The 24,532-nt window shown below is 36.4% G+C and overlaps 1 protein-coding gene across 1 annotated transcript in view; it reads left to right on the plus strand.

Annotated features, from left to right (window-relative positions):
* SPAG16 (sperm associated antigen 16) overlaps positions 1 to 24,532 on the plus strand; it is a 694,984-nt gene that overhangs the window by 309,476 nt on the left and 360,976 nt on the right. Inside the window, exon 11 of the mRNA XM_036254344.1 lies at positions 1,262 to 1,405. Within this exon, the coding sequence (XP_036110237.1) occupies positions 1,262 to 1,405 (144 nt within the window). The remainder of the gene's footprint in view (positions 1 to 1,261; positions 1,406 to 24,532) is intronic.

A 24,532-nucleotide genomic window follows, 5' to 3' on the forward strand; every position in this document is an offset into this window, starting at 1 on the left:
CAGTGCAAGGAAATGAATTTTCAGTTCCAAATTTTGAGGTTACGTGGTATTAACGGGAGGGATCCATAATGAGGAAAGTTTCAGTCGCATGTCAGCCCTGGAGCTGCCCATATAGGTATGGACCGAGACCATGATTTCCTTGGGAAATTAATTTCCTAATGTCTCTACCGAAGAAGAAAGTTACAAGGCCATTAAGGGAATGTGCTGAGGGAGAAATGAATGTATAATTTTTGTTTTTAAGGCATTGCTTCACTTCATTGTGTCGGCCAGCAAGAGCATCATGTCTTCCATGTGAGATGGCTGTGTTGAAACCAGCCAATTTGTTGCTGGTGTTTAGGCTGGTATTTTAATAGGTGCTTAACACTGAGCACATTTGTTCCCATTACATTGTAAGGCATAGCTGAAACTATATATAAACGAGATTAGAGCACTACCATAGATAAAATGTCAGGCATTAACCTTGGAGACTCTTGATTTTGGAATGCTTCAGCTCCAATATTTGAATAGCCGCAATGATCAGAGCCCGGTTCAGATAATACTGCTTAATGTGTTAATCGTTACTTTTACGTACTTATTTCTCATCCCCCCTGTGCCATTACAGAGTGGGAATTGCCTGATGCATCCTGAATTCATTACCGTAATTTGTGTACTGTGCATTGACTGAAGCCAGTTTAAGTGGCATATTAGCACAGAATGTGAGCTCCTTGGCTCTGTGTAGAGAGTAGGACACAAAGTTAGTATTTCATGTATAGTATTTATTAAAGGACTGTGATAGTGCTTATGATTCATGGTCTTTACCTGGATAATGCCTGACTTAAGATATACTATAATCTAAAAAGAATTTTGATTTTCTTAATAATAACCATGGCTACTGGTCCAACTATCCTAACTCCAAAATGTTATTGGCATCACAGTTTTCTTCCTAAAAAAAAAAAAACAAAACAAAACAAAACAAAAAAAAATCAATAACAACAGAATTATTGTTTTCAAATTAGAATTAGACCAGAGCAATTAAACCAACCATCTCCTTTGACACGTGAGGAATCTGAAATGCAGTGGGGTCAGTTAGACTGATGGCCATCAGAAAGCGGTTAGTGTCAGAGCTATAGCCGAGACCTCAAATCTGGTCCCCTGAGCCCCGACCAGCGCCCTGTGAACCGTCCTGCCTGGCACAGTGGGGCAGCCACTGCCATTGCGTTTACTCACATGCTGCAGCATTCGCTGTTACCTCCCCATAACGCTCTTCTCTCTCCTTGTGCAGCATCGTCATGCACCCCCTCAAAGAGATCCTAGTGTCCTGTGGGGAGGACCACGTCTGGAAGGCAGTGGGGCTCCCGGAAGGCAGGGTGCTTCTCACAGGATCGGGCCACACCGACTGGCTTTCCGACTGCTGCTTCCATCCCAGGTCAGTGCACACGATCCCCGAGCCAGCCTCATCTCTCCAGACAGTGTACTTGTGTGTTGTTTCTTCACTCTCCTGGCTTTTTAAAATGGAAGCATAAAAAATGGACAAAAACTGTACATGTTTAACGTATACAACATCCTTGAAACTATCACCACAGTCTAGGCTATAAGTATTTCTATCATCTCCAAAAGTTTCCTGCCACCCACTTTATTTATTATTATCACCGTCATCATTAAAACACTCAAGATCGACCCTCTTAGCAATTTTTTTAGAGTATACAATACAATAGAGATCTCTAGGACTTACCTTGTATAAATGAAACTTTGTACTTTGCTGGTTTTGATGATACTTTTTTTTTTCTCTCTGCAACCTCTCACCGTCACTAAATTTAGAAAAGTATAGATAAATGCTCCTTTGGCTTTCGTTATATTGACTTTAGATTGATTGCTTTTGATATTTGGTACCTGTAAAACTTGGTCCACATGCTGATGCATTAAACAGAGTGAAAAGCTTCCCAGAAGCAGCGTTATTAATGCTTCTTGTACTCACAATCTCTGACAAAACACACAGATTTCTGGTCAATAACGCATGCTGCTGTTTACTTTGCCTCAGTTAATCTGGCAGGTTTTTCTTTTAGAATTAAGTTATCTAGCAAAAAGGATCAGAAGGCAGTGATCAATTTTCTCAAAAATTGAGTGACACTCACGGTATTAAAGAGAGCAAAGTAGAACCGAAAGCATTGACTTCTGGAATTTTCAGAATTCATTGAATTTTTGTACGGTAAAGGCCAAGGACACAGAAGGAAAGATGCAGTTAAACACACACATTAAAAGGCTCCACCCACAGTTGCTTGTAGTCAACTCCCACTGCCAATCCCCAGTCTCCTCTCAGTCATCATCATCCTGGACACGCCTCCACACTCCCACCTGGCCCTTTCTAATGCTCTCTGGTCCTACTACCCTTGGGACTAACAGTTCTGTTGCAATTTCTAAACCATTCCATTGGGGAATTTTATTCTTAGGGGGACTCTTATTATTTTTATGTTTTCACAAAAACTTTAAAAAAAGGTTTTTTGTTTTTTTAAATGTTGGTGTGATTTTCAATTAAATTAGACATAAAGAAACTGAGCTCATGAGAAGAATGAACTACTTTATTTTTATTTTGGAAAATTTTCTCGCAGCCTAATTTATCTTTAGTGCCAGCTGTTTGAATTTAATTTTTGAGCATGTGGTACATTCCAAATCTGGTACATAGAGCGACAGAGCCACGCCGCCTCTCCCCTGCTAGGAACGCAAAGCCCATCTGAGAGCAGAGACAACACAGGGAGAAGTGGAGCCATCACTCCTGGAGCTGCTGGGCATCGCATCAGATTTCCATGAGCCGTGTTACCATGGCAGCCGGGGACTCAGAGGTGTTCTCATTAGTGCTTGACCAGCACGGGGTTCTTTTAATAGATTTTCCTGTTTTCCCACTCAATTACAGAAATTAAAATGAGGTGAAATACATCATTATTTACTCATGATATGAATTTACATTCAGTACTTTCTTTGGCAGAATTGTAGTAAAACGCAGCTACACTATTTGCTTTTATCTATTGCACAAGATGAAGACAATGGGAGAAAATACATTTAACCATAACTGTTATTAAGTGAATGATATTTAATAGCAAATGATATTTTGTAGAATTAATGAAAAGGAATAAATGATTTTTGGAACAACAATAAAAACTTTTTATTTGGGGCAAAGATTAATTTGTGTGTTTTTAAAATTTTATCTTTCAATTACAGTTTTCATCCATTATTATTTTGTTTTAGTTTCAGGTGTACAGCATAGTGGTTAGACAAGCATATATTTTATAAAGTGGTCCCCCTGATATTTCCAGGATCCACCTGACACCATACAGTTATTAATATTATTGACATATTCCCTATGCTGTCCTTTATATCCCTGTGATTATTGGTTAGCTACCAATTTGTACTTCTTAATCTCTTCACCTTTTTCACCCACCCCCTCAACCCCCTCCCCTCTGGCAACCATCAGACTGAGATCAATTCTGGAAGAGTTTATAAATCAAACCTTATTTTATAATGCTTAATCTATGCAAATCAATACTGCGGAACATATACATGTAACATAATATATGTCATATATGCATATATTTATTTATATAATGCTTATGTCTTAAAATTTGTTGAAATTCATGCTTTTCACAACTTACATTTGTGTCATTTGATTTTTATTTTGGCTTAAGTAATTTAGTAAAATAATAGTTTATTTTCGCATATAATGTTTTTCCTATTTCTTCATATGCTTTATCTATAATTTAAAAAGCAAACACAATAAATTGGATTCAAACATGATCCTTTAATATATAGTTGTTTCTTTAGTTAAGAATGCAATGGTAGTCATCCATAGAGCCCATCTCTGTGATCTGCTTGATTCTGCTCCTTTGGAAGAGGCCCCGAATGGACACATTATATACTGACATCTGCTTAATTGTATGCTCTTCACAATGAAAAATTTTATTTTATTTATTTATTTTTATTGTTGACGCTATCATAGATGTTCCCCATCCCCTCTTCCCCCGTACGCCCCTTCACCCAGCTCTAGCCCCCTCTGTCTCTGGCCATGTTTTCTATAACTTCCAATTGGATGCATTAGTGATGACTATGACATTTGAACCATTGTCTCTTCTGCCACAATGACATAACCCAGGCTTCTTTTGGGGGTCAATCCTACTTGATATTACAGTGGTACACTTTGACTGACCCAACCTAGTCTTTGTCGTCTTGTTTCCGCGGCCATGCAGACATTGTCAGGACATAAACAAACACAACACTCATAGCAATACTAATATTGGCAAAGCACTGACAGGTAAAAACTAAACTGATAGGATAACTATCACCTGAGGATTCAGACAATATGATGTTGAAATATATAGAATAAAAGATCTTATAAATATGTACAAGAAGATTCTGACAATCATGACAGATTTAAAAGTATCTTTCTGCTCTGGCCAGTTTGGCTCAGCAGTTAGAGTGTTGGCTCAGCAGTTAGAATGTTGGCCGGAACACCAAAGAGTCATGGGTTCAATTCCTGGTCAAGAGCATGTACCTGGGTTGCAGGTTCCATCCCCAACCCTGACAGTGGGGGAGGCATTCAATGTGTCTCTCTCACATAAATGACTCTCTCTCTCTATCTCCCCACCCCACTTTATCTAAAAATCAATGAAAAAATATCCTTGGGTGAGGACTTTTTTAAAAAAAGTATCTTTCTCAGTTTTTAATCTGTCTTTGTGAAGAGAGAATATAGATTCTTTTAAATCATTCATTGTTAGATTTTTAAAATGTATAAATCTTACACCAAAATTTAGCATAAATAAATTCTTCAGAATAGCATTTACATAAACCAATATTTTTGAGCAAGATTCATAATAAAAGAAAATAACATAAATTACTAAAATATAATAAAACCTGAATTATTAATAATCAAATAAATCAATATTAATCAAAGAGGAACTATCGATGATTGTTGCCTAACTGGTAAACAATCACAACCACAATACTTATCAAGATTGAGATGTAACCAAAACTGTATTCAAAGTAAAATTCATAGCTTTAAATGATGCATTATTAAACAAAAAATAAAAATAAGCGAATTATGAATTCAAGTTGAAAAGTAAAACTTGTTGCCCTGGCTGGTTTGGCTCAACAATTAGATCATGGGCCCATGGACTAGAGAGTCTTGGGTTTGGTTCCCACTAAGGGCACGTACCTTGGTTGCAGTTTGTCCCCGGTCCCAGTTGGGGTCATGTGGGTGGCAACCAGTGCATGTGTCTCTCTCACATTGATGTTTCTCTCTCTCTCCCCCTCCTGCGCTATCTGAAGATAAATGCAAAAAAAGAAAAGTAAAACTTGTCAATGAAGTACAGAATAAATAAAACTAGAACTTAATAAAGTGTATTAAATACATACTAATCCAAAGTTTGCTTTTTTTTAGAGGAAAAAGTAATAAAACAAGGAATTACAATAAGATAAATAGATACCCCAAAAGACTGCTAGAGAAATAAAAGTGAGAAGCATAAATATAAACCTTGGCAATTTGGAATGAGTGAAAGCCACATATACAGGGACTAAAATATATATGCATATATATATATATATATATGTATGTTGGAATTTTTCATAAAATGATAGATTTCTAGAAAAATAAGCATTCTCAATACTGAATTAAGATGAATAGATAGGGAAAAACTGAGTTTTGAAGCTTCTACCTTGTATTCCCATACTGAGAAGTTTTATGACTGTGTTTTGAAAATTGTATTTTAAAAAATCAGTTAATTTTTAGGTTTATTGAATTTGGGGTAGAAAAGGAAAATAAAAATGAAATTTTAGTACTGGTTTTACAAATAATTCTAAACTAAACAAATGTAATACCCCCATCATAAGCTCTTTTCTCATTTCACAATTTATAGATGCAAAACTCTTTAAAATAATGTAGAAAACGTTACTTAGTTGTATGTTTAAAAGCAATTTCCAATTATCAAGTAAAAATTGTACTTGAAAAGCATGGAATACATAAGTGATCTAATTATGAGGATATCATATTATAAGTTATATTAATAGATAGATATTGGAAGCTACTTTAAGATGGGCTTGTTAAGCCCCATGTTATGAAGTTGACAAGAAGAATGGATTTTGGTAGAGCTGGGAACTAAGAAGATGTGACAGGTGAAAGTAGAATCTGGATGCCATGGAGTTAGATGGGTCAAGAGAGAAATGAATGCTTACAGGTTTGTATCTAAATTTGTAGGTTCCTTTGTAGGGTGTATCAAGGCACTTTTTAGGAATAACATGGATAACTCAATCACCATAGAACTGGTTGTTATTGCATATTTACCACGAGAGGGCGCACATACATTGGTAAGGTAAAGCTCCCTGTGCATTTTACTTGGTAGACTAATGAACCAGGTGTTGAAAGTTATTCATTAATCACTGAATGTGATGAATGAGTGGAGCAATGCAGAAGACTGGCATTGGTACGATCTTTGCACTGTTAAAAGAGCAAAATGCACAGTGCTAACACTAAGGAACCTTAAGCAAACTCCCAGTGCAAGGGAAAGATATCTAAACGCTAACAGGTTGAGCCAGTGTCAAGTTCCCTTGTTAGAATCCTAGCTTTACCTTTGCTAGTCCTGTCATCTGTGAAATGGGCACGTTGTAGATCAGTTGTGAAGGTTAAATACTATTATATATGAAAAACACAGATACTATTTCCTGACACATAATATTCTCAATAAATGTTACCCACTATTATTTTTTTATTCATTTATAGGAATTTTGAGAATTTAGAGATAGATAAAAATTGCTATAAAACTGGTAGCCTTAAATGCAATGGGTTAAACTCTGTCGGGTTTTCTCAGTGGTTAGGGCAAAGGCCCATTTCTGATTAAGGGCATGTATCTAGGTTGCAGGTTTGATCCCCAGCCCTGGTCAGGGTCGTGCAAGAGGCAACCAGTCAATGTGACTCTCTCACATCTATGTTTCTCTCTCTCTCCCTCTCCCTCCCTTCCACTCTATCTTTAAAAAATCAATGGAAAAGAGTCCATTTTGTCTGCATTACACCAAGTTCCATTAGAAGAATACTATCCGTGTTAACATCGTCTCGAGTTCTTACCCAGTTAAACATGGAAACAGTTATAAACTGAAAAATAAATATAAACACTGTGGAAAGAAAGATGTTATCTGTTTATAGTCCATAAAAGCATATTTTTTCTTTAATAATTATACCAATTAACTCTTTGTATTCTGTTTTTACAGAAGAGAGAAGAATTCTGCACATTTCACACACACACACACACACACACACACACACACACACGGTTTAGATTATGTTTTAGAATGAAAACATTTTGGCTAGAGACACCAAAAACACTTTTTGAAATAGTTTTTTCATTTGGTTCTGGTTTTAGAAATATGCAAAAAGTGATTGATTTCTTTTGTACAAGGCACGTTTTGTACAAGGCATATTTCTGGACCATTTAGACTAGTTGCATATCAGTCTCCAGGTTAATTTTAATAGATCAATAAAATACCATGCTGTACTCACTTAATAATATATTATTTGGTGTTCACCCAAACCAAGTAACTGCGCAATGACAGTAGCATGAATGTAAATATAGTGTCCCTTTTTCCGACACTTAGAGTTGCATTTTCCTCTGTGTGACTACAGCTTATTATGTGAGACAGCATGTATCTCCCCAAATATCTCTACAAAATGAAAGAAATTGGGATTAGTGGTTTAAACAATTTTACAGTGCTGCATTTTTTTTCTTGAGTTCACTGCCCGAGGCAGAAATAGAACTGACAGCATCCTGTTAAACATAATTCACCCTTATAAACTGATTTCTGAATTGTGAGTAAACGGGTCTCTGCAGAGTCCCCCACACTCCCTCTTCGTGTACGACTTACCTGTCCGTGTATTTATATAGTGCCTGAAACCGCAGTCTGAAGGCTCCTGGACAAGTATATCATTTAGTTATTTAAAAAGAACAGAAGCATGGATAACCTTTCTATTTGCTCCAAAATAAAGTCGAGAGTTCAAATTTCGAATCCTAATGAGCAGCTTGACGCCCCATTTCCCTAAGATTCGATGCCCCGCTACTTTCTGCACCTTCAGAAGCAGATGCTTTCATGATCTGAAAGTCTCAGTAGGTTTTTACCAAGATGGTTTTCAGATGTACCAGTTAAATAAAAATTTTCTACTTTATATTTTTTTGAAGAGGTGCATGTATGTTGTGCTTCTGTCTTTAGTATAGCTTGTCACTTTTACGTGAGGAGGCTGAGCATGGATGGTAATGGCATACTTCTTTAAATACATGTCCTGCCTCCTTCTCAAAGTGATGCGTGATCACCATAGAGAAAAGTGTTAAGAAAATATTTCCATAGTCTCCCAGCTCAGTGAAAACTTGCAGAGGACCTGCCTGAAGGCCCTCCTCAGGCAAGTGGCAGCGTCTGATTATACGACAGCAGCGCTTTCTGAAGTCCTGATTCTTTTCAGGTGTGGATATGACAAAACGGCAGCTCTGTCATTCCGAGGATCTCTGAGCACCTCAATTGCTCATTGTAAAATGGGAATAAACGACTCCGTAAGGTTTTCACGATGACCGCATGAGAAAAATCTATGTAAATCATTAGCAGTCATGAGTTCAGAGTAACCATTTGCTAAGAGTAGCGTCGCTGGTATTCTTTGGCAGAGTCCAGCCTAGATGTGATTTGCTCTGAAACCAATATTGTCTCCAGATCTATGGGCCTAGGAAAAAAAAAAATCCAAGAAACAAGATAAGTACTTCAAGGACAGGGTCTGTGTCTTACTGCTCTTGTGTTCTTGGGACACAGACCAACTGAAACATTATAGGGAATCAGTAAATATTTCTTAGACCAGGAAAGTGGCCACTCCCTCTCATACTCCAGGCGGATATCATATGACCACAGGCATATACTCATATACATACATATTCATCCACACCACTTACTTGTTACTACTGAGATCACCAAAGGAACCCAAACCTAACAGAAGCCTTTCATTTGGCATAACAACTCTAAAATATAAAATCTTCCCTGAATACTGTTTTAATAAGAATACATGTCAGTCATAAGGAAAAGCACTTCCAGAATGGCAGAATAAGGACCTGCAAAAATCTATACGTCTCCATAAAAGCAAAAATTGTCAAAATCAACGTTTTCAAAACTCTAGATCTTAACCAACAGCCTATATCAATCCAAAGAGCAATTATTTAAGAAAAATTGCTGAATCTGAGTAAGAAGTGAAAGAGTTCATGTTTTAACTTGTTTCATTTTCATCCCCTCTCCCCAACTCTGCGTAGCTTTGTAAACCAACTGCCTCATAGTAATAATAGCTGTGCAGTATAGAGAGTAAGCACAAGTCTGCAGGTCCCTGCAAAGCCCCGTTCTCAGAGAGATATGCCAATTTGAACTTTCTGGAAGCCCCTTGGAAATTCCCATTTGCAGGTCTTGTTTTTATTTGACCCGAGTCAGGACTTATTCCGTCAAAATGGCCTATTTGCTAGAACACTGGTAGCAAACAATTAAGGACAAGTGTTTAAAATTGCAACTGCCTGAGGAGGCAACGGCAGTTGAGCAAACAAGAGGTTGACCACAATTCTTAAACAGAAAAGCTGGAGAAATAATGTCCAGAGGGAATTTTAAAGCACTCTATCATATGCCTGTGACTATCAAAGGAAAGGTGCATTTGGGGAGTATGTGTGTGTCATAGGCATGTGTGAATAACCAAGAAAGAATTGAGAAGGGTGTAATCACTTACCTCTGGCTGACCTTGAGGAATTGTGCAAGTAGAAAGCAAACCCTAGGGCAGTTGTAAACTTCCAGAGTGTTGAAAACGTGCCCCATTATGCACACAGAGCCACTCGCCAAAGACTGGATGATTTATTGGTTCAAGGCATTTAATCCTTACTTGTCCAATTTTTAGTTAAACAAGCAGACTTCTGTGGCCACATATAATAAAGAACACAGACTTTATTGAATTACTTCAAAAAAGTTACTAAAAAACAAAACAAAACACCAACAAGAGCCCTGGCCAGTTTGGCTCAGCGGTTGGAGCATTGGCCTGTGGACCAGAGAGCCCTGGGTTCGGTTCCCACTAGGGGAACGTACCAAAACAAAAACAAAACAAAAAAGCCAACAAGCAGCAGCAGCAGCAACAAACCCTGGAGAGGAGGAAATCTGATTCCCAGAGTGTCCACATAATATTTTTTAAATGTCAGATATTCAACAGTGATAAAAAATAGAAAAGATGTGGGACAATGAACAGAAACTGCAAATGTGTTATGTTACCTAACATAATTCTAACAAGGTAGAATTAAGATCGCAAACGTTTAAGATCCTAATCAGTTGACCTCAACATAAGCTTATCCTGGTTTACCCAGGTGGGCCCAGAATAATCACAAGATTCCTTCAAATGTGGAAGGAGACAGGAGGGTCGGAGTAAGAGTGCTGTGAAGTGAGGAAGAGATGCTCCCCTAGACACACCAGCAGGAACCTGCTATTCTGACATCTTATCTTTAGCCCAGTGAAACTTACTTCAGAGTTATGGTCTTTAAAACTGGGAAATAGTAAATGTGTGTCATTTTATCCCACTAAGTTTGTGGTAATTTGCTACCTTGGCAAAAATAAAACTACTCACACTACTATTGTTATATTTATTCTGAGTATTCTGTTCTTTTTGATGCTGTTATATGTGAAATTTTCTTAATTTAATTTTATATTTTTCAATGTTAGGGTATAGAAATACAGTTGATTTTCGTGTATCAATCTGGTACCAATATACTACCTCATTCATTAATGTTAGTATTTGTAGTAGACTTAGAATTTTTATGTACAAGATCATATTACCTGCGAAGATAATTTTCCTTTTCTAATATCAATGGTATTTATTTATTTGTTCTTATCTAATTATTTGGCTAAAACCTGTAGAACAATGTTGAATGGATGTGGCAAGAGCAGACATCCTTGGGAAAATGTTCAGTCTTTCACCATTAAGTATGATGATAGACGCGCTTTTTGTAGATGCTTTTTTAGATTGAGGAACTTCCCTTCTGCTCCCAGTTTGAATGTGTTTATCATGAGAAGGTGTTGAATAATGTTAAATGTTGTTTCTTCAACTATTAAAATCATCATACAGTTTTAATTCTTTCTTCTATCAGTATGGTGACTGATTTTTTTATGTTGATCCAACTTTGCGTTTCTGGCATAAATGTTAGTTGGTCATGGAATATAACCATTTTAATATGTTTGCTAGCATTTTGTGAGGGCATTTGCATCTATATTCATAAGAGATATAAGTCTGTAGTTTTCTTGTGATGTCTGTCTGATTTTGGAATCGCTGCAATACTGGCTTCACAGTGTGAATTGAAAAATGCTCACTCCTCTTATATTTTGGGGAAAATTTTTGTGAGGGATCAGTGTTAGTTAGTTCTATAAAGATTTGGCAAAATTAATCAGTGAAGCAATGAATGTTTGTATACTAGCCCCCTGAAATAGATATTCAGTTTAATCTCTATAGTAAAAACTAAAAAAAATAATTTAAAATATATCTAATAATCTACTTTAACTTTTTATCAGTTCACGCTCCCTTTCACGTAAGAATGCACGTTCTTGCCAACTCTGAATGTTAGTATTCTCTTTCCAAATTCTTGGATGTGTAATGAGTAAGCCATTGACATTGAAAACTGCAATTAATAATGAAACTGATCTTTTTGTATATATTATTAGGTATTTGTATTTCTCCTTTGTGAATTAGCTTCCTTAACATTCTTACTATTTTTAAAATTTTATTTAGTTCTAAGAGACTTTTATTTGATAAATATATTCATTTTCTACTATGTTATATATAAAGATCTCCTGAACTTAGTATCAAGTAAATTTTTGTTTGTTTGATGAATCTTTCCTCATTATTTTTGTAGCTGTTATTCTGTTGTTTGATATTAAATCTTTCCAAAAGTTTTTATAGTATTTTCTAATATGCAATCATTATTATTGGGTTTTTTGTTGTTGTCGTTGTTGTTGTTGTTTTTTGCCCTATTACAAATAAAGACTTGACTTCGCCAATTTTTTTTTCTTTTATGGTTCAGTATTTTTAAAGTTTTACTATTTGACTGATTTATTTTATTCTGAATGCAACAAAGGAATACAGTTATTTTTCTTTCTATTAAATACAACATCACATTTAAATCTAAATTAAACTTCTTTTTTATTGTTTACCTCTATTGTCAAGATTTATTTTGATGTCAGATGTTTAAATGACCCTATGGTTTGTTGGTGATATCATTTACCATTGGTGTTTTTATACCAATATTTTCTTTTTCTTGAGTTCTTTTCTTTTTATATTTTCTTCAAGCATGGATCCATAAGATTTCTTAATTTACTCATTCTTGATAACACAAATTTTCTCATTTTTGAATAAAAATATTGAATCTAAACTTTGTACCTAATTCGAGGCATTTTTATTCATATTATTTTAATCATTAAATTTTTTATTTATCCTTTTGTCCTTTCTGCATTACTCTTAACATATATTTGATTTCTCAAGTCTGTAATCTTTGTTTATCATCCCCATCTAATTCATATCTTTACTATTAAAATTTTGTTTTATAATTAACATTTATAAAATAACTTATTTATGTTTCTAGCTCCCTTGAAGATTTTTCTTTGATAACTAATGTTTTTTTGTGGCTTCATGAAAGAGACCTGTACTTATGATTCTTTTAATTATCTGTAAACAATTAAACATCACATATGTTTCTGAATTCAGGGTTGATCTTCCAGTTGCCCTGGAAAGCTGGGGAGCAATGCTTTATCCTTTCTTCTTCCCACAGGTCCCCAGTTTCCACCCCTGGCTGCCATCTACCACAGCCAGTGTCGGGGCCAAGGGCTCTAACGGGACCATGTCAAACAGCTCACTCCACTTCCCCAGGACTCTCAGTGTCTGCAGCCTTCTACAGACAGCGAGGCTCGGTTCCCATCCGAGCTATTGCATGGCAGGCAAATGTCTCCACTCACATAACATATTTAGGTCATAGATTCATATTCGACAGACTTGACAGGGTACAGTAGTTCATGTCCACATGTTTCTTTCAACTTGAGAATCAAGTCTGAGACAGCTCGGAAGGGATGCTCTCTGTGCAGCCGCCCGGAACTCCGAGTCTTCAGCTGCTGCTGGTGCTGGTTCAGGAGCCGAGACTCCTGGCCAGCCCGAGCAGCTGCGCTTGGCCGTCCTTTGACACAGTACTTCTGCATCGGTAAGCCACACTGGTACCTGTTGAATTAGCAGAACACATTTGAACACACATATAACTGGTACTTTCAACTTAACAAAATACATATTCAACGTATACCAACATTATTTATAGTTTCAAAGGCCTTCTCCGAGTGGGGTTAATTATCATACTGTATTCCATCTTCATAACCCCTCTCCCCGTCTCCTATTTTTCCTACCTCACTATTACTAACTGTAACTTCATTGATGCTAAGTTGTTGGGTGCCGAGTTATCTTGAAACTTACAGAAATATGATTGGGCAGTTTCTTAATTGTTCTCTCCTCCCTTTGTTAGTGAGTAGACTTCAAAGAAAGCTGTTTTCTCCAATTCTTTGAAATTGTCCCCTTCTTCTGACTTCTGGCATCGTTTCAGATGTCTTATGGTTTAAGGAAAAAACCGAGATGAAGAAGAAATGGTGGGGTTGGACGCTGGTCTAAGTGTGCTCACTTTCCACTTGTCTGACATGCCCTTCAGAAAGAACCCGTCAGGCTTCGTGAGCCTTCTGATTCAGTGAGTCCTTTACCCAAAAGGAAGGCCTACTTCTGAGATTTTATGTCCCATTCAAACCTAGAAGGATCTCCCCCTGGGTATTCTGCTTATATTTTAGACATTTGTTCCAGAAAAATACCCCTTGCTGCTATGGTCTCTCTGTGTGTTATGACAACAGGTCTCGTACATTCCCCTCCCTTCTCAAGGAAGTATCAGTGGGGTTTCCAGTCTCTTTCACTGAATACTTAGTGCTGCTGTTCTTTTATGGAAGGGAAACTGCAAATAAGACCTTTGTGCATTCTTACAACCAGTTTGGTGTGAAATATATTTAGCAGACATTCCTTGAAATCTTTGGCATTTAAGGACAAGTTTTCTAGTTTTCAGGCTTAGAACATGTTCCTTGTTTTCATCATTTCCTGGTCATTTTTATAAAGTCTGGGTGGGGGAAGTCAGAAGCCTGGGTCCATGTCATCATCTTACTCAGAAACCCATATTTATTCTTAATAGGTGATTAAAATTGACCTTTAAGGTCATTTTTATTCTTGAGTTTTTATATAAGCAAATTTTGCCCTAAGCCTATTTCTGTAGGCAAGAAGTTTCTCAGGTCAAATAGATGCTGTCAAAATAATGACTCCAGGAACTGTTAAATGTCATGAGGAACTAACATTTTGCCTCTAGTTAAACCAAAAATCATTCAACTGTATCTAAGCTCCAAAGAAATATTAGCTTGTATGACCTAACCTTGCTGATTGATGGCCTGATTAAATTACAGAGTTACTTGGCAAGTTACTGCAGTTTTTAGAAAATTTTATTGCTGCAGAAATATCAGTAGAGCTCACAGGTCTCCTCTTAGAAAGGCATTGCAATATATGCAAAAGCATTCTAATTGAGAGGATGCAACACCTTGAAAGACAATATCAAGCCCTCAGGTCAAGAGTTGTCATTCTGGATCCACCGTGTGCTTTGATGTGAATGTACCAGAAAGCCGCATCCATTGGGCAAACTAGCTCATGGCACAGCTGTTCCATTTATTTTCATCTCTCTTCAAAGACTGTCAAATGCTCAGCACAGTCAGTCAGAGAGAGATAAAGACAGTGACACATACTTAACCACTGTTACTGATACATAGCCAGGTAAGCGATATAAAGGTATTAGCAAAATATTCAATATGCCATTGCTTTAATTTCGTAAGTATCCTCGTCAGAGAGGATCTAACTTTTTCTTGTATACAATTCCCTCACAGATGAAAAACAATGACAAAGGCTAGAGCACATCCTGACTTATGGAGGATCAATTAAATAAGGCGAGGCTTGTCAAGGTAGAACAGCTACATAGACCACTGCAAGGGTGACCTAATAATGAGCAAGGCCATGCTCAGCCGGTATGACTGTGTGGATTGAGCATTGCCCCATGGACTGAGAGGTCCTGGTTCATTTCCAGGTCAGGGCACATGCCTGGATTGCAGGCTCAATCTCCAGTAGGGGGTGTGCAGGAGGCAGCCAACTGATGCATCGATGTTTCTCTCTCGCTCTCTCTCTTCCGCTCTCCCTCTAAAAAAATCAATAAAAACATATTTAAAAAATAATAATAATGAGCAAGGCCTTCTTATATCTGGGTTCTTTAAGGAAATTAACCCTAGAGAAAATTATTTGAGTGAACACTTTTTCAGTTCTGGATATGTAGGAAATATTTAATGTATTGCCTTCAGTGGGTACATTAGAACATTAGGGATTCTCTTGCAAAAACCCTGATTGAGAAGGCCCAGTCAAGGCCAAGTGACTGGTGACAGAAGAAAACAATGATTTATAGAAATTTATAAGATATAGACTCAACAGAAATAGCTCTTCTATTAAAATTGGGAAAGAGTGATAATTGAATATGGTACCAGATTTTCAACTTGGAATACTGGCTTTCTGAGATAAAGGAATATAGTTAAAGTAATACATTTGTGGAAAATTCTATAGATTCATTTTGGCTTTCTTGAATTTGAAATGTCTGTGGGTGATTCAGGTAAAGATATTTAGTACATGAATCTGAATCTCGGGAGAGAGATTGGGGCTAGTGTATGAGTTATCTACTGCCACAGTAATGCTGTATCATAAACCACCTCAAATATTTTCAGTTTAATATAAGAATTATTTATTCAACTCATAATTCTTTGGGCTAGCAGTAGAAACCAGGCTTATCTGGGAAGATCTGATCTCCGCTGGGCTTTCATGTGTCTGTTTGAGGCCAAGTCAGCTGATCGCTCAGCTTCTGGTGGTGTCAGCTGGCATGCTTTCAAAATCTCCCTCGTGCCTCATGCTCTGTATGTATCTTGCATCCCTCCAACAGGCCAGGATGGGTGTGTGCTCACGAGGAGCTCAGGTGCAAAGGCAAGCAAGCCCAGCTGTGCCAGAGTACCAGCAGAAGTGTGACTTTCTCCCGATGACAAGGCTTGAAACGGAACAACGTAATTTCCTTCTCATTCTGTTGGCCAAAGCCCAGAGTGAGAGGGTTGGGACTCCAAAGTGACAGGGGCAAGGTCTTGGGAAGAGGTGGAGAATTAAAATATTTTGCACTCTATCATTTCATATGGATGGGCTGACCATGCATCCATGCTTGCCCAGAAAACTGTCTAGTTATTTATGCTATCCTTACAGAATTATAGTAACACCCCCTTCTTACGGTAAAAATTGTTCCAATTTGAGCGATAAATTATAAAGCAGCCCTGTATTTAGGAGGGACCGACTAGGAATCAATGAACTCATTGAAACAGAATATGCAAAGTGAGGAGAAGAGTTTAAGATTAAAGTCCATGAAGGAGGTGCCCGGGAGCAGGAGATAAGCCAGGGCAGAATGAATGTGAGGAGACCAGGAGAGAAGGGATGCATAAAGGAGGGCCAATGACAGGTGAGCACCACCACGGTGTGAAATGAAATATGGAATGAGCATGTCTATTGCATTTGACAGCTACAGGTCTTTGATGAACACAGTGAGAGGTTTCAGAAGAGTAGTTGCAGTGAATTAAAGAGTTGACCCCAGTTCTTCCTCTCGCACTAATTTAATGCTGAAACTTTTTTTATTGTATATTCTAGGTCTTAGATTTAAAACAAAAAGGACTGGGCTCTGAGGAATGAGGTCCTTCAAGTGCAAATGACATCCTTGGGATTTGAATACTAAATACTGTCTCCGGAGTAGAATGTACAAGAGCCAAAGCCTATAGCTTACATTTCTTCCCCTTTCTCTACTTTTAGCACTGAAGGAAAATGGTCTGATGGGTATTCATTAGGAATTATTTAATTTTATTTTATTATGTCTGTAGATTCCTTTTTTCTCTGTGCATGCGATGTCTTTGATTGGCACAAAACTCAATGAGACCTAGTGTAGTTACATTAAATATTATCCAGGCCATTATTCGGAACATTTGGGAAGCTGTGATGTCTCAGCCTGAACCGAAACCTGACTAAACATATTAAACAAGACAGTTTTAAGGCTTGTCAATATATTTTTGACAATTGCCCTAACTTGAGAAAGCAAATTAGAAAATACTAGCTACCACATTAGAGAGTTTACTGTTTAAAAGCTTTATGGATATGATATTGTTTAAAAGTTTCCAACTGCAGGTAGATGCAGCCTTTGTGGTAGTGAACAGCATTAAAATGTTAACTAACAAAACCCTCATTTGAAATTAGGAACATAGCTTTTGGTAATTTGAAGCTTCAAGGATAACTAATTGGCCAACACATAAAAGGACAGAAAATCTGACTCGTATTGACTTTGCAACGAACAGGAAAAAAAAATGGAAAAGAAGAAACCCACAATTCTCATGTAGTTGAATCCTTTTCTTGGCGGCTACTTACACTTTACAAACCTATTTTGTGTGAGTGGACATCAAATTCCCTTTGGGATTCTCAATTTCATTTATTTTATCAATAAAAGAGTGTTCTTGTAGAGAAAGGAATAAATCACATACAAGTGAAATATAAGAGATTACACCAGAAGCTGAGCTTTTACCTTGACTCATCCAGTAGCTTTAGCCAAATATCTCAATGTCAAAAGCATTATAAGTATTCTGCAAAGTATGTCTCTGGCAAAGAGAAATCGATAACAAAGTATTGGATTTGATTAAAATGTTTACTTTTTCCCTCCACCCTTCCCTTTCCCAAGCTAAATAGCTCTTCCCCTTCCTAACCTGATCTTTGTTATGGTTATTGGCTGCCCTTGTTTCTTGTCATAATGCCATGTACCTTAGAACTCATTTCTGAATCATACATTTCTCTGCCTCTCCATAAATTTTATATTGGAGTTCATGCTCTGATGTTATGCTATGTGTCACTCAGCTTGTTAACAGATTTCAAAGAACTATCAGAAACTCATTTATAGGAATTGTTTTTATTCCAACAATTTCATGAAGTCCAAGTTCAGAATTTGTCCAGAAGAGAACACATGCTGAGGAAGATAATTCTGCCCAAATTTGCTCAGCTCAGCTGTCATTAAGTCTTTTCAATTATTTTCCTTTACAGAGGCTTTTGGACTTCATAGAAAATTCCAGAAAACTGTTTATGATATTTATCTAGCATCTCAGGGCCTTTCCATATTCCATTCTTTCTGCTTAGAATGTTCTTCAAACCCTCCCCTTCCCTTATCCTTTAGATAATTAACTCTTGATCCATCTTCTGGGCTAAGTGTTTTAGTCAGTTTGGTTCTGCTCTAACTAATTATCAGAGACTGGGTGGTGCAAACCACAAACACTTAATCCTTCATTTCTGGAGGCTTGGAAGCCCCGGATTGAGGAGCCAGTGGACAGTGTGTGAGGGCTCTCTTTCTGCTTTGCAGGGGGTCTTTTCCTTGTATCTTCATGGTGGAGAGCAGAGGAGCAGAGAAGAAGGAAGGTCTCCGGTGTCGCCTCTTATAAAGGCACTAATCCCATCAAGAGAGCTCCCCCTTTATGACCTAGTTACTCCAAAAGGCCTCCTCTCAAATATGTCACATATGGTGATTATGGTTTCAGCATCTGAGTTTGTGGCGGTAGGAGGGGTTCAAAGGGAGAAACAAACGTTCAGTTTATAGCACTGAGCTTTCAAAGTCACTTTTAAAGGCATCTTTCCCTGACCCTCTAAGATTAGGATAATTTCCCAGATGTACTTTTATACCTAATATTTTCTTATCAGCATTCATAACAGCAGAGATTATTTTTTAAGAGTAGCTGTTTTTTCGACTGGATTAAGAACTCTGGGATAGCAGGCCAGGGAACAATAATGTTTTCCTCTGTATTGCCAACATCTTACCGCTCTGAAAACTATTTGTCCTCATGCTAACACTCTACTTGCTCTTTTAAGACTTGGTGATCTCATTGATGGATTATGGCACAAACTGCCTTACTTCCTGCCTCTCAAGTCCATGTTGCCCAGCCCTGACTGATTTGCTTCTAAAACATTTCTTTACCATGTTACATTTCAGTGCGACTGCTCTATCGCCATGTTATTTATGGAGGAAAAAAAATGATGTTCCCTAGAGTAACATTCAAGACCTTCTATAATTTTCTCTTTTTTGAATTTGTGTTTATTTATTATTTTGGGGAGATCAGATGGATCTATTACTATTATCATGGACCAAGAATCTGAAATCCCCATACAAGAGCTAATATTCTCATGAGAGAGACTTCAGCTACTTAGTACATTATTAGTTCTTTCTCTATATTGTGATATTCTTGAGAGAAAGGAAAGTTAGTATCCTATTTAAATTGAATGTTCCATGGCTAACACAGTAAAGGTATTATTTACTATGTATGGAATTGAATTAATAGCCTCTAATAAACTCTGTACATTGAAGGACCCAGCATGACTTTATTTAAAGGCACATATCATTTGTTTCTTTTGGGAAATTTTAATACTCAGATGTTACTTAAGACTTTAAAATATCTTACTGTAATGCATTCCATATTTGAGAATTTCTGTGAAATCTCTTGATATATAAACAGGATTATCTTATTAAAGAACAAGCATCACCAACTGGGCTAAAACAAATCCTTTTGGACCAAAACTTAGGGCTTTTAACTTTAAAAAAATCAATTAGTTTGAATCTGCTGATGGAGATTTGGGAAAGGTTTAACTGGAAAGTGATAAATGTAAAAAAAAAAAAGTATAAATAAAACAACCGTATCAAGTTCATTGTAACTTGTCTGGAGAAAGTATATGTTAGCAGGAAAAAGTTATCTTCATGGAAATAATGGAACCAAAAGTAAGAATTTGTTAGGAACATTTGTATCATAAGGATGATTGCTTTCAGATATTAATAATGTTAAAACAATCTGACACTTTTTGTCTAATTTCATGATAACCAAATAATATTTTAACCACAAATTGGTTCCACTTCAGATTTTTAAGTTTGGGTAAGCAAATACCAGGATTTAAGTGTTCCACTATAGAACTACCGGTATTTCTTACTAAGAATTGCCATTATGCTTTATGTTCATCCATGTCTTGCGAATTTGTTTAGAATGAATAAGGCTTTTCTGCCTGTTCTGCCTTCAGTCAACCACAGCATCTTCCCTGCCCAATCTCTGCCTCCGGTGGATGCTGAATGAGAAGCTCTTGAGTAGCCTGTCATGCCATCTCTCTTTCATACTTTCCTTTGCAGCGGACACCACAAATCTGGGCTTGTCAGAGTGGGCATGTACTTGAACTTAGTCTTTGAAACTTTCAATCAACTAGTAACTTTTAATATTTAACTTTTCAAGTATTCATTTTTTTTCCGTCTTATATAAAATTTTCTGGTTAATTAATACCAAAGCCTGCAGCAAGATTCTCGGACTTATCTTGAGGTATGTCTTTCTGACGCATGACTTAAACATGAGGATTCTCCAGTCACTTGAAGCTCTATGAAATGCAAAACTTCGTGGAGAAGATGACCGTGTTCTCCTTTAAATCCTAGACTCTTGTGTGTCTGTCCACAGCGTCTTCCACTAGGTTACTCTAGGTTACTCTAGGCTTCTTTTTCTTTTTCTTTTTCCAAGGGAGTATTTAATAAGGTTTTTATTTTCTGTCAGAGCTCCTGTTGAGAATGCTGTGTTTAAACAAATTATTTTCCATTAATTTAGATATCTCCAGGCAGTTATTTAAATTTTAGTATGCTATTATGTATATATTTGTGAGATATTAATGGAAGTGTTTTATTCTTTTGTCTTAGAAATTATATTTTCTAGTATATTATTGATTTACCCCTCAGTTACATGGTAGAGCTTTAATATATTTAGTTAGGACTAACCTTAACTTGGCCATTTCTCGGTTCTTTTGAGAACTGTTATATAAGTGACTGTCCCAATAAGAAAAATTAAATTAGATTAAAAAGCAGCTCTAACATTGTACTCAATTGAGACTATTCTTTGTAATTGGCTGTACAAGAGAATTGTCTTAATCTTAGTTGTTTAGACAAATATATACATATTTAATGCTTATATTATGCATAGTATGTATTTTATAATTTTTTGCTTACAGTTCTCAGTTAACATATATTCACAATAAATGTAAATTAAATAATGAATGTATGAATACATATATGTATCCATAAATGTTATTGGTATTTTTGCTAAATTATGTAAAGAGAAGGTTTGCCGTGAATTCTACATTAAGGTAATAGTTCATTTCAGACAAACATTTAAAGACGAATTTAAATAATCTATAAACAATAAAAGCTAAAAATTAAACAAATCATATTTAAAGGAAGGCCATGGCTGAGAGTCCGGCGAGGGGAGAATTGCTGAGGGTAGGACCAGTTCATCCCCAGATTCCAGTGGGACACACACTAGAACTAGGTTAGATTATGTGAGCAGATTTGGAGGGAAATATTTTCTTTCCTCACTCTCGCAAGGGGAAAATATATTCTTGAATATACAGAACAAAATTAAATCTACTTTGTAGTATTGAAATACTATTTATATGAATAAGCTATGATGATATATACTCTATTTCTATGCCTGGCCTGTGTGGCTCAGACCCATGCACCACGAGGTAGTGGTTCAATTCCCGGTCAAGGCACATGCCCAGGTTGTGGGCCTGATCCCCAGTGGGGGGCATGCAGGAGGCAACCAATTGATGTTCTCTCTCATCAATGTTTCTACCTCTCTCTTCCTCTCTCTAAAATCAATAAAGAAAAAATATTTTAAAAAGAAAAAAAAAGAACTGTAAGAAGTTTAAAGAGGACCATACCTTAGTGTATTTTTTTTTTTTTGGTATGTACCCCTAGCAGGAACCGAACCCAGGACTCTTTGGTCCACAGGCCGAGGCTCCAACCGCTGAGCCAAACTGGCCAGGGCTTAAGTGTATTTTTATTATAAATTTTCCAAGCAATATTTTCAATTCTTAAACAGTTTTGCAGTTTAATTACAAAGTCAAATCATTGCACTATGCAAAGATAAACCATTTGCATCCAAAATATCAATTAAAATTACTTCTAAAAATAAACAAAACATTTTAACTTCATCTATAAAGCAACAGCTTAAATCACCTCTGTATAGGACGTATCATATCAAAGATACCTAACCTCCCATGTAAACTATTTACTCTGCACATTCTGTCCCTCTGAGGAAACCACAGAAGAATTATTCAGATGTGTAGTTATTATATTAAACTAACAAGGAAAACTTGCATTTATGGTTATATTATGTCCTTGAGCAGTGAAATAGATGTTTTCTCCACTAAGTGTTTTTCAGGGTAGGGAAAAGAGTAGTCCTGAGAACAAAATATTGTCTCATAAAACCTAAATTTGGGGGGAACATTTAACATCTACTTATGTAAAGTACTCCACCAAATCTGAAAGTTTGAGAAAAATAATGACATAGACACAATTTCATGGAAAACTTCGAATCTGTGAAATATTTAGACTCTATGCCCAAAAATAAAACTTCATGGTAGTAAAGCATTTCATATTCTCTGAATATGAAAAATATTAAAATATCCCTACACTATTATTGGAAAAAAGGAAGTTGTCATGGAGCCATGTTATAGTGGGACAGGTAGTATATACAAATGAGATTATGCTAATATGAAAACATTGAGATCATTAAGTAATTTTCTTTGTAATTATCTTCCTGAAAGTAGTATAATTTGAGTTTAAGTTTGCCTACCAACATTAGCCATAAATTGACATCCTTCAAACCACTTCAGTAGTTTCAAGCTTTATAAACATTGGAAAATTTAGTGAGAGGGATACTTTCTCAAAAATTTCTAAGCCAATCTAGCATTTTTAAGTTTTCACGGGTGTGTGAAGGAAACCCTAAATACAGAAAAGTGATTTGTTTTTATCCTCACCTGAAGATAGGATTTCTCATTGATTTTAGAGAGAAAGGGAGAGAGAGAGAGAGAGAGAGAGAGCGAGAATGAGAGAGAGATCGATGAGAGAGAGAAACACCCCCCAGTTGCCTCCCATAGGCACCCCAGCTGGTGAGCAAACCTGCAGTCTAGGTATGCCCTGACTAGGAATCGAACCCACAACCTTTTGGTATATGGGAAAATGCTCCAATCAACTGAGCCATCAGCCAGGGCCAGAAATGTGAATTTAAATACAAAAACTACCATATTAAATATGAAAGATTGTATTAGTAAATGATATTCTTCTTTCAGTAATCTTACTGTATTTCTCAATGACCTCAATTATTTATTTGCAACAGGAAGTGAGTAAATGCATTGAAGTTACACAAAGCATAATTAGTTATTGGAAAGGAGTCTATTGTATAACTGAGAAGTCTCAGAAGTAGGTAATCAAAAACATTTCCATTGTTCTCTTTCCAACTTTCAATATCTTCACAAAAAATGCAACACTTTAATCAAGAATAATAATTTAAAATGAATTTCATTTGTTATTTTGGCAGACAGAAAAGATTGTTTTATTTTTATTTGTATTTCCTTAATTATTTCCTTGACCATTATTTTTTGTGTAGACAAGTTCTATTTTCTCCTTTGTTGATTATCTGTTTATTAATTTTTCATGTGGAATTATTTTCATTTTGAATCAACCATTTATAATTCAAATAGGTTTCACTTTTTATGAAGTTTTAGTCACATTTTGTTTTACTTGTCTATTTTTTCCCTTGGCTAAGTTTTAGTATATTGAACTTTGGAGTTTGTAGTGTTAATATTTTGGGGGAGGACAGTGCGATATTTTTTCTGTGAACATATAGCTCAGAAAGTCATTCCTCACACTTATAAGTTGGTTAATATTTGTTTGCATTTCTTCTAGATTCCAATGACTTAATTTCTTCCAGCAGCTTTAAGTTTACAATGTTAAGAGGGATGCACAGAGATTTTCAGTATACCCTGTGCCCACACATATGCATACCCTCTGCTATTATCTACATCATTTACCAGAACGGGGTTGTGTGTGTATTTTTTTTTACTAAGGATTAACCTACAATGACAAATCATCATCCTCCAAAGCCCAAGGTGTACCTCGGGTTCACTCTTGCACATTCTATGAGTTTGGACAAAGTTTAATGACATATATCCAACATTATCATATCATAAAGTATTTTTACTGCCTTAAACACACTCAACATACTCTGCTGTGTCTACTCATATCTCCCCACCCCCCACTGATCAAAATTGTCTGCATAGGTTTGCCCTACAGAATATTATATAGTCGGAATAATACAACATATAGCTTTCAGACTGGTTCCTTTCCCTTAGCATTTCACATTTAAGATTTCCCGTGTTTTTCATGATAGATCATTTATTTTAACATTGAATAATATTTCAGTCTGTGTACCTAAATTTATTTATCCATTCACCACTGAAAGCCACCTTGGT

The sequence above is a fragment of the Molossus molossus genome, unplaced genomic scaffold (assembly GCF_014108415.1).
Source record: "Molossus molossus isolate mMolMol1 unplaced genomic scaffold, mMolMol1.p scaffold_m16_p_11, whole genome shotgun sequence".
In the NCBI taxonomy this organism is placed as follows: Eukaryota; Metazoa; Chordata; class Mammalia; order Chiroptera; family Molossidae; genus Molossus; species Molossus molossus.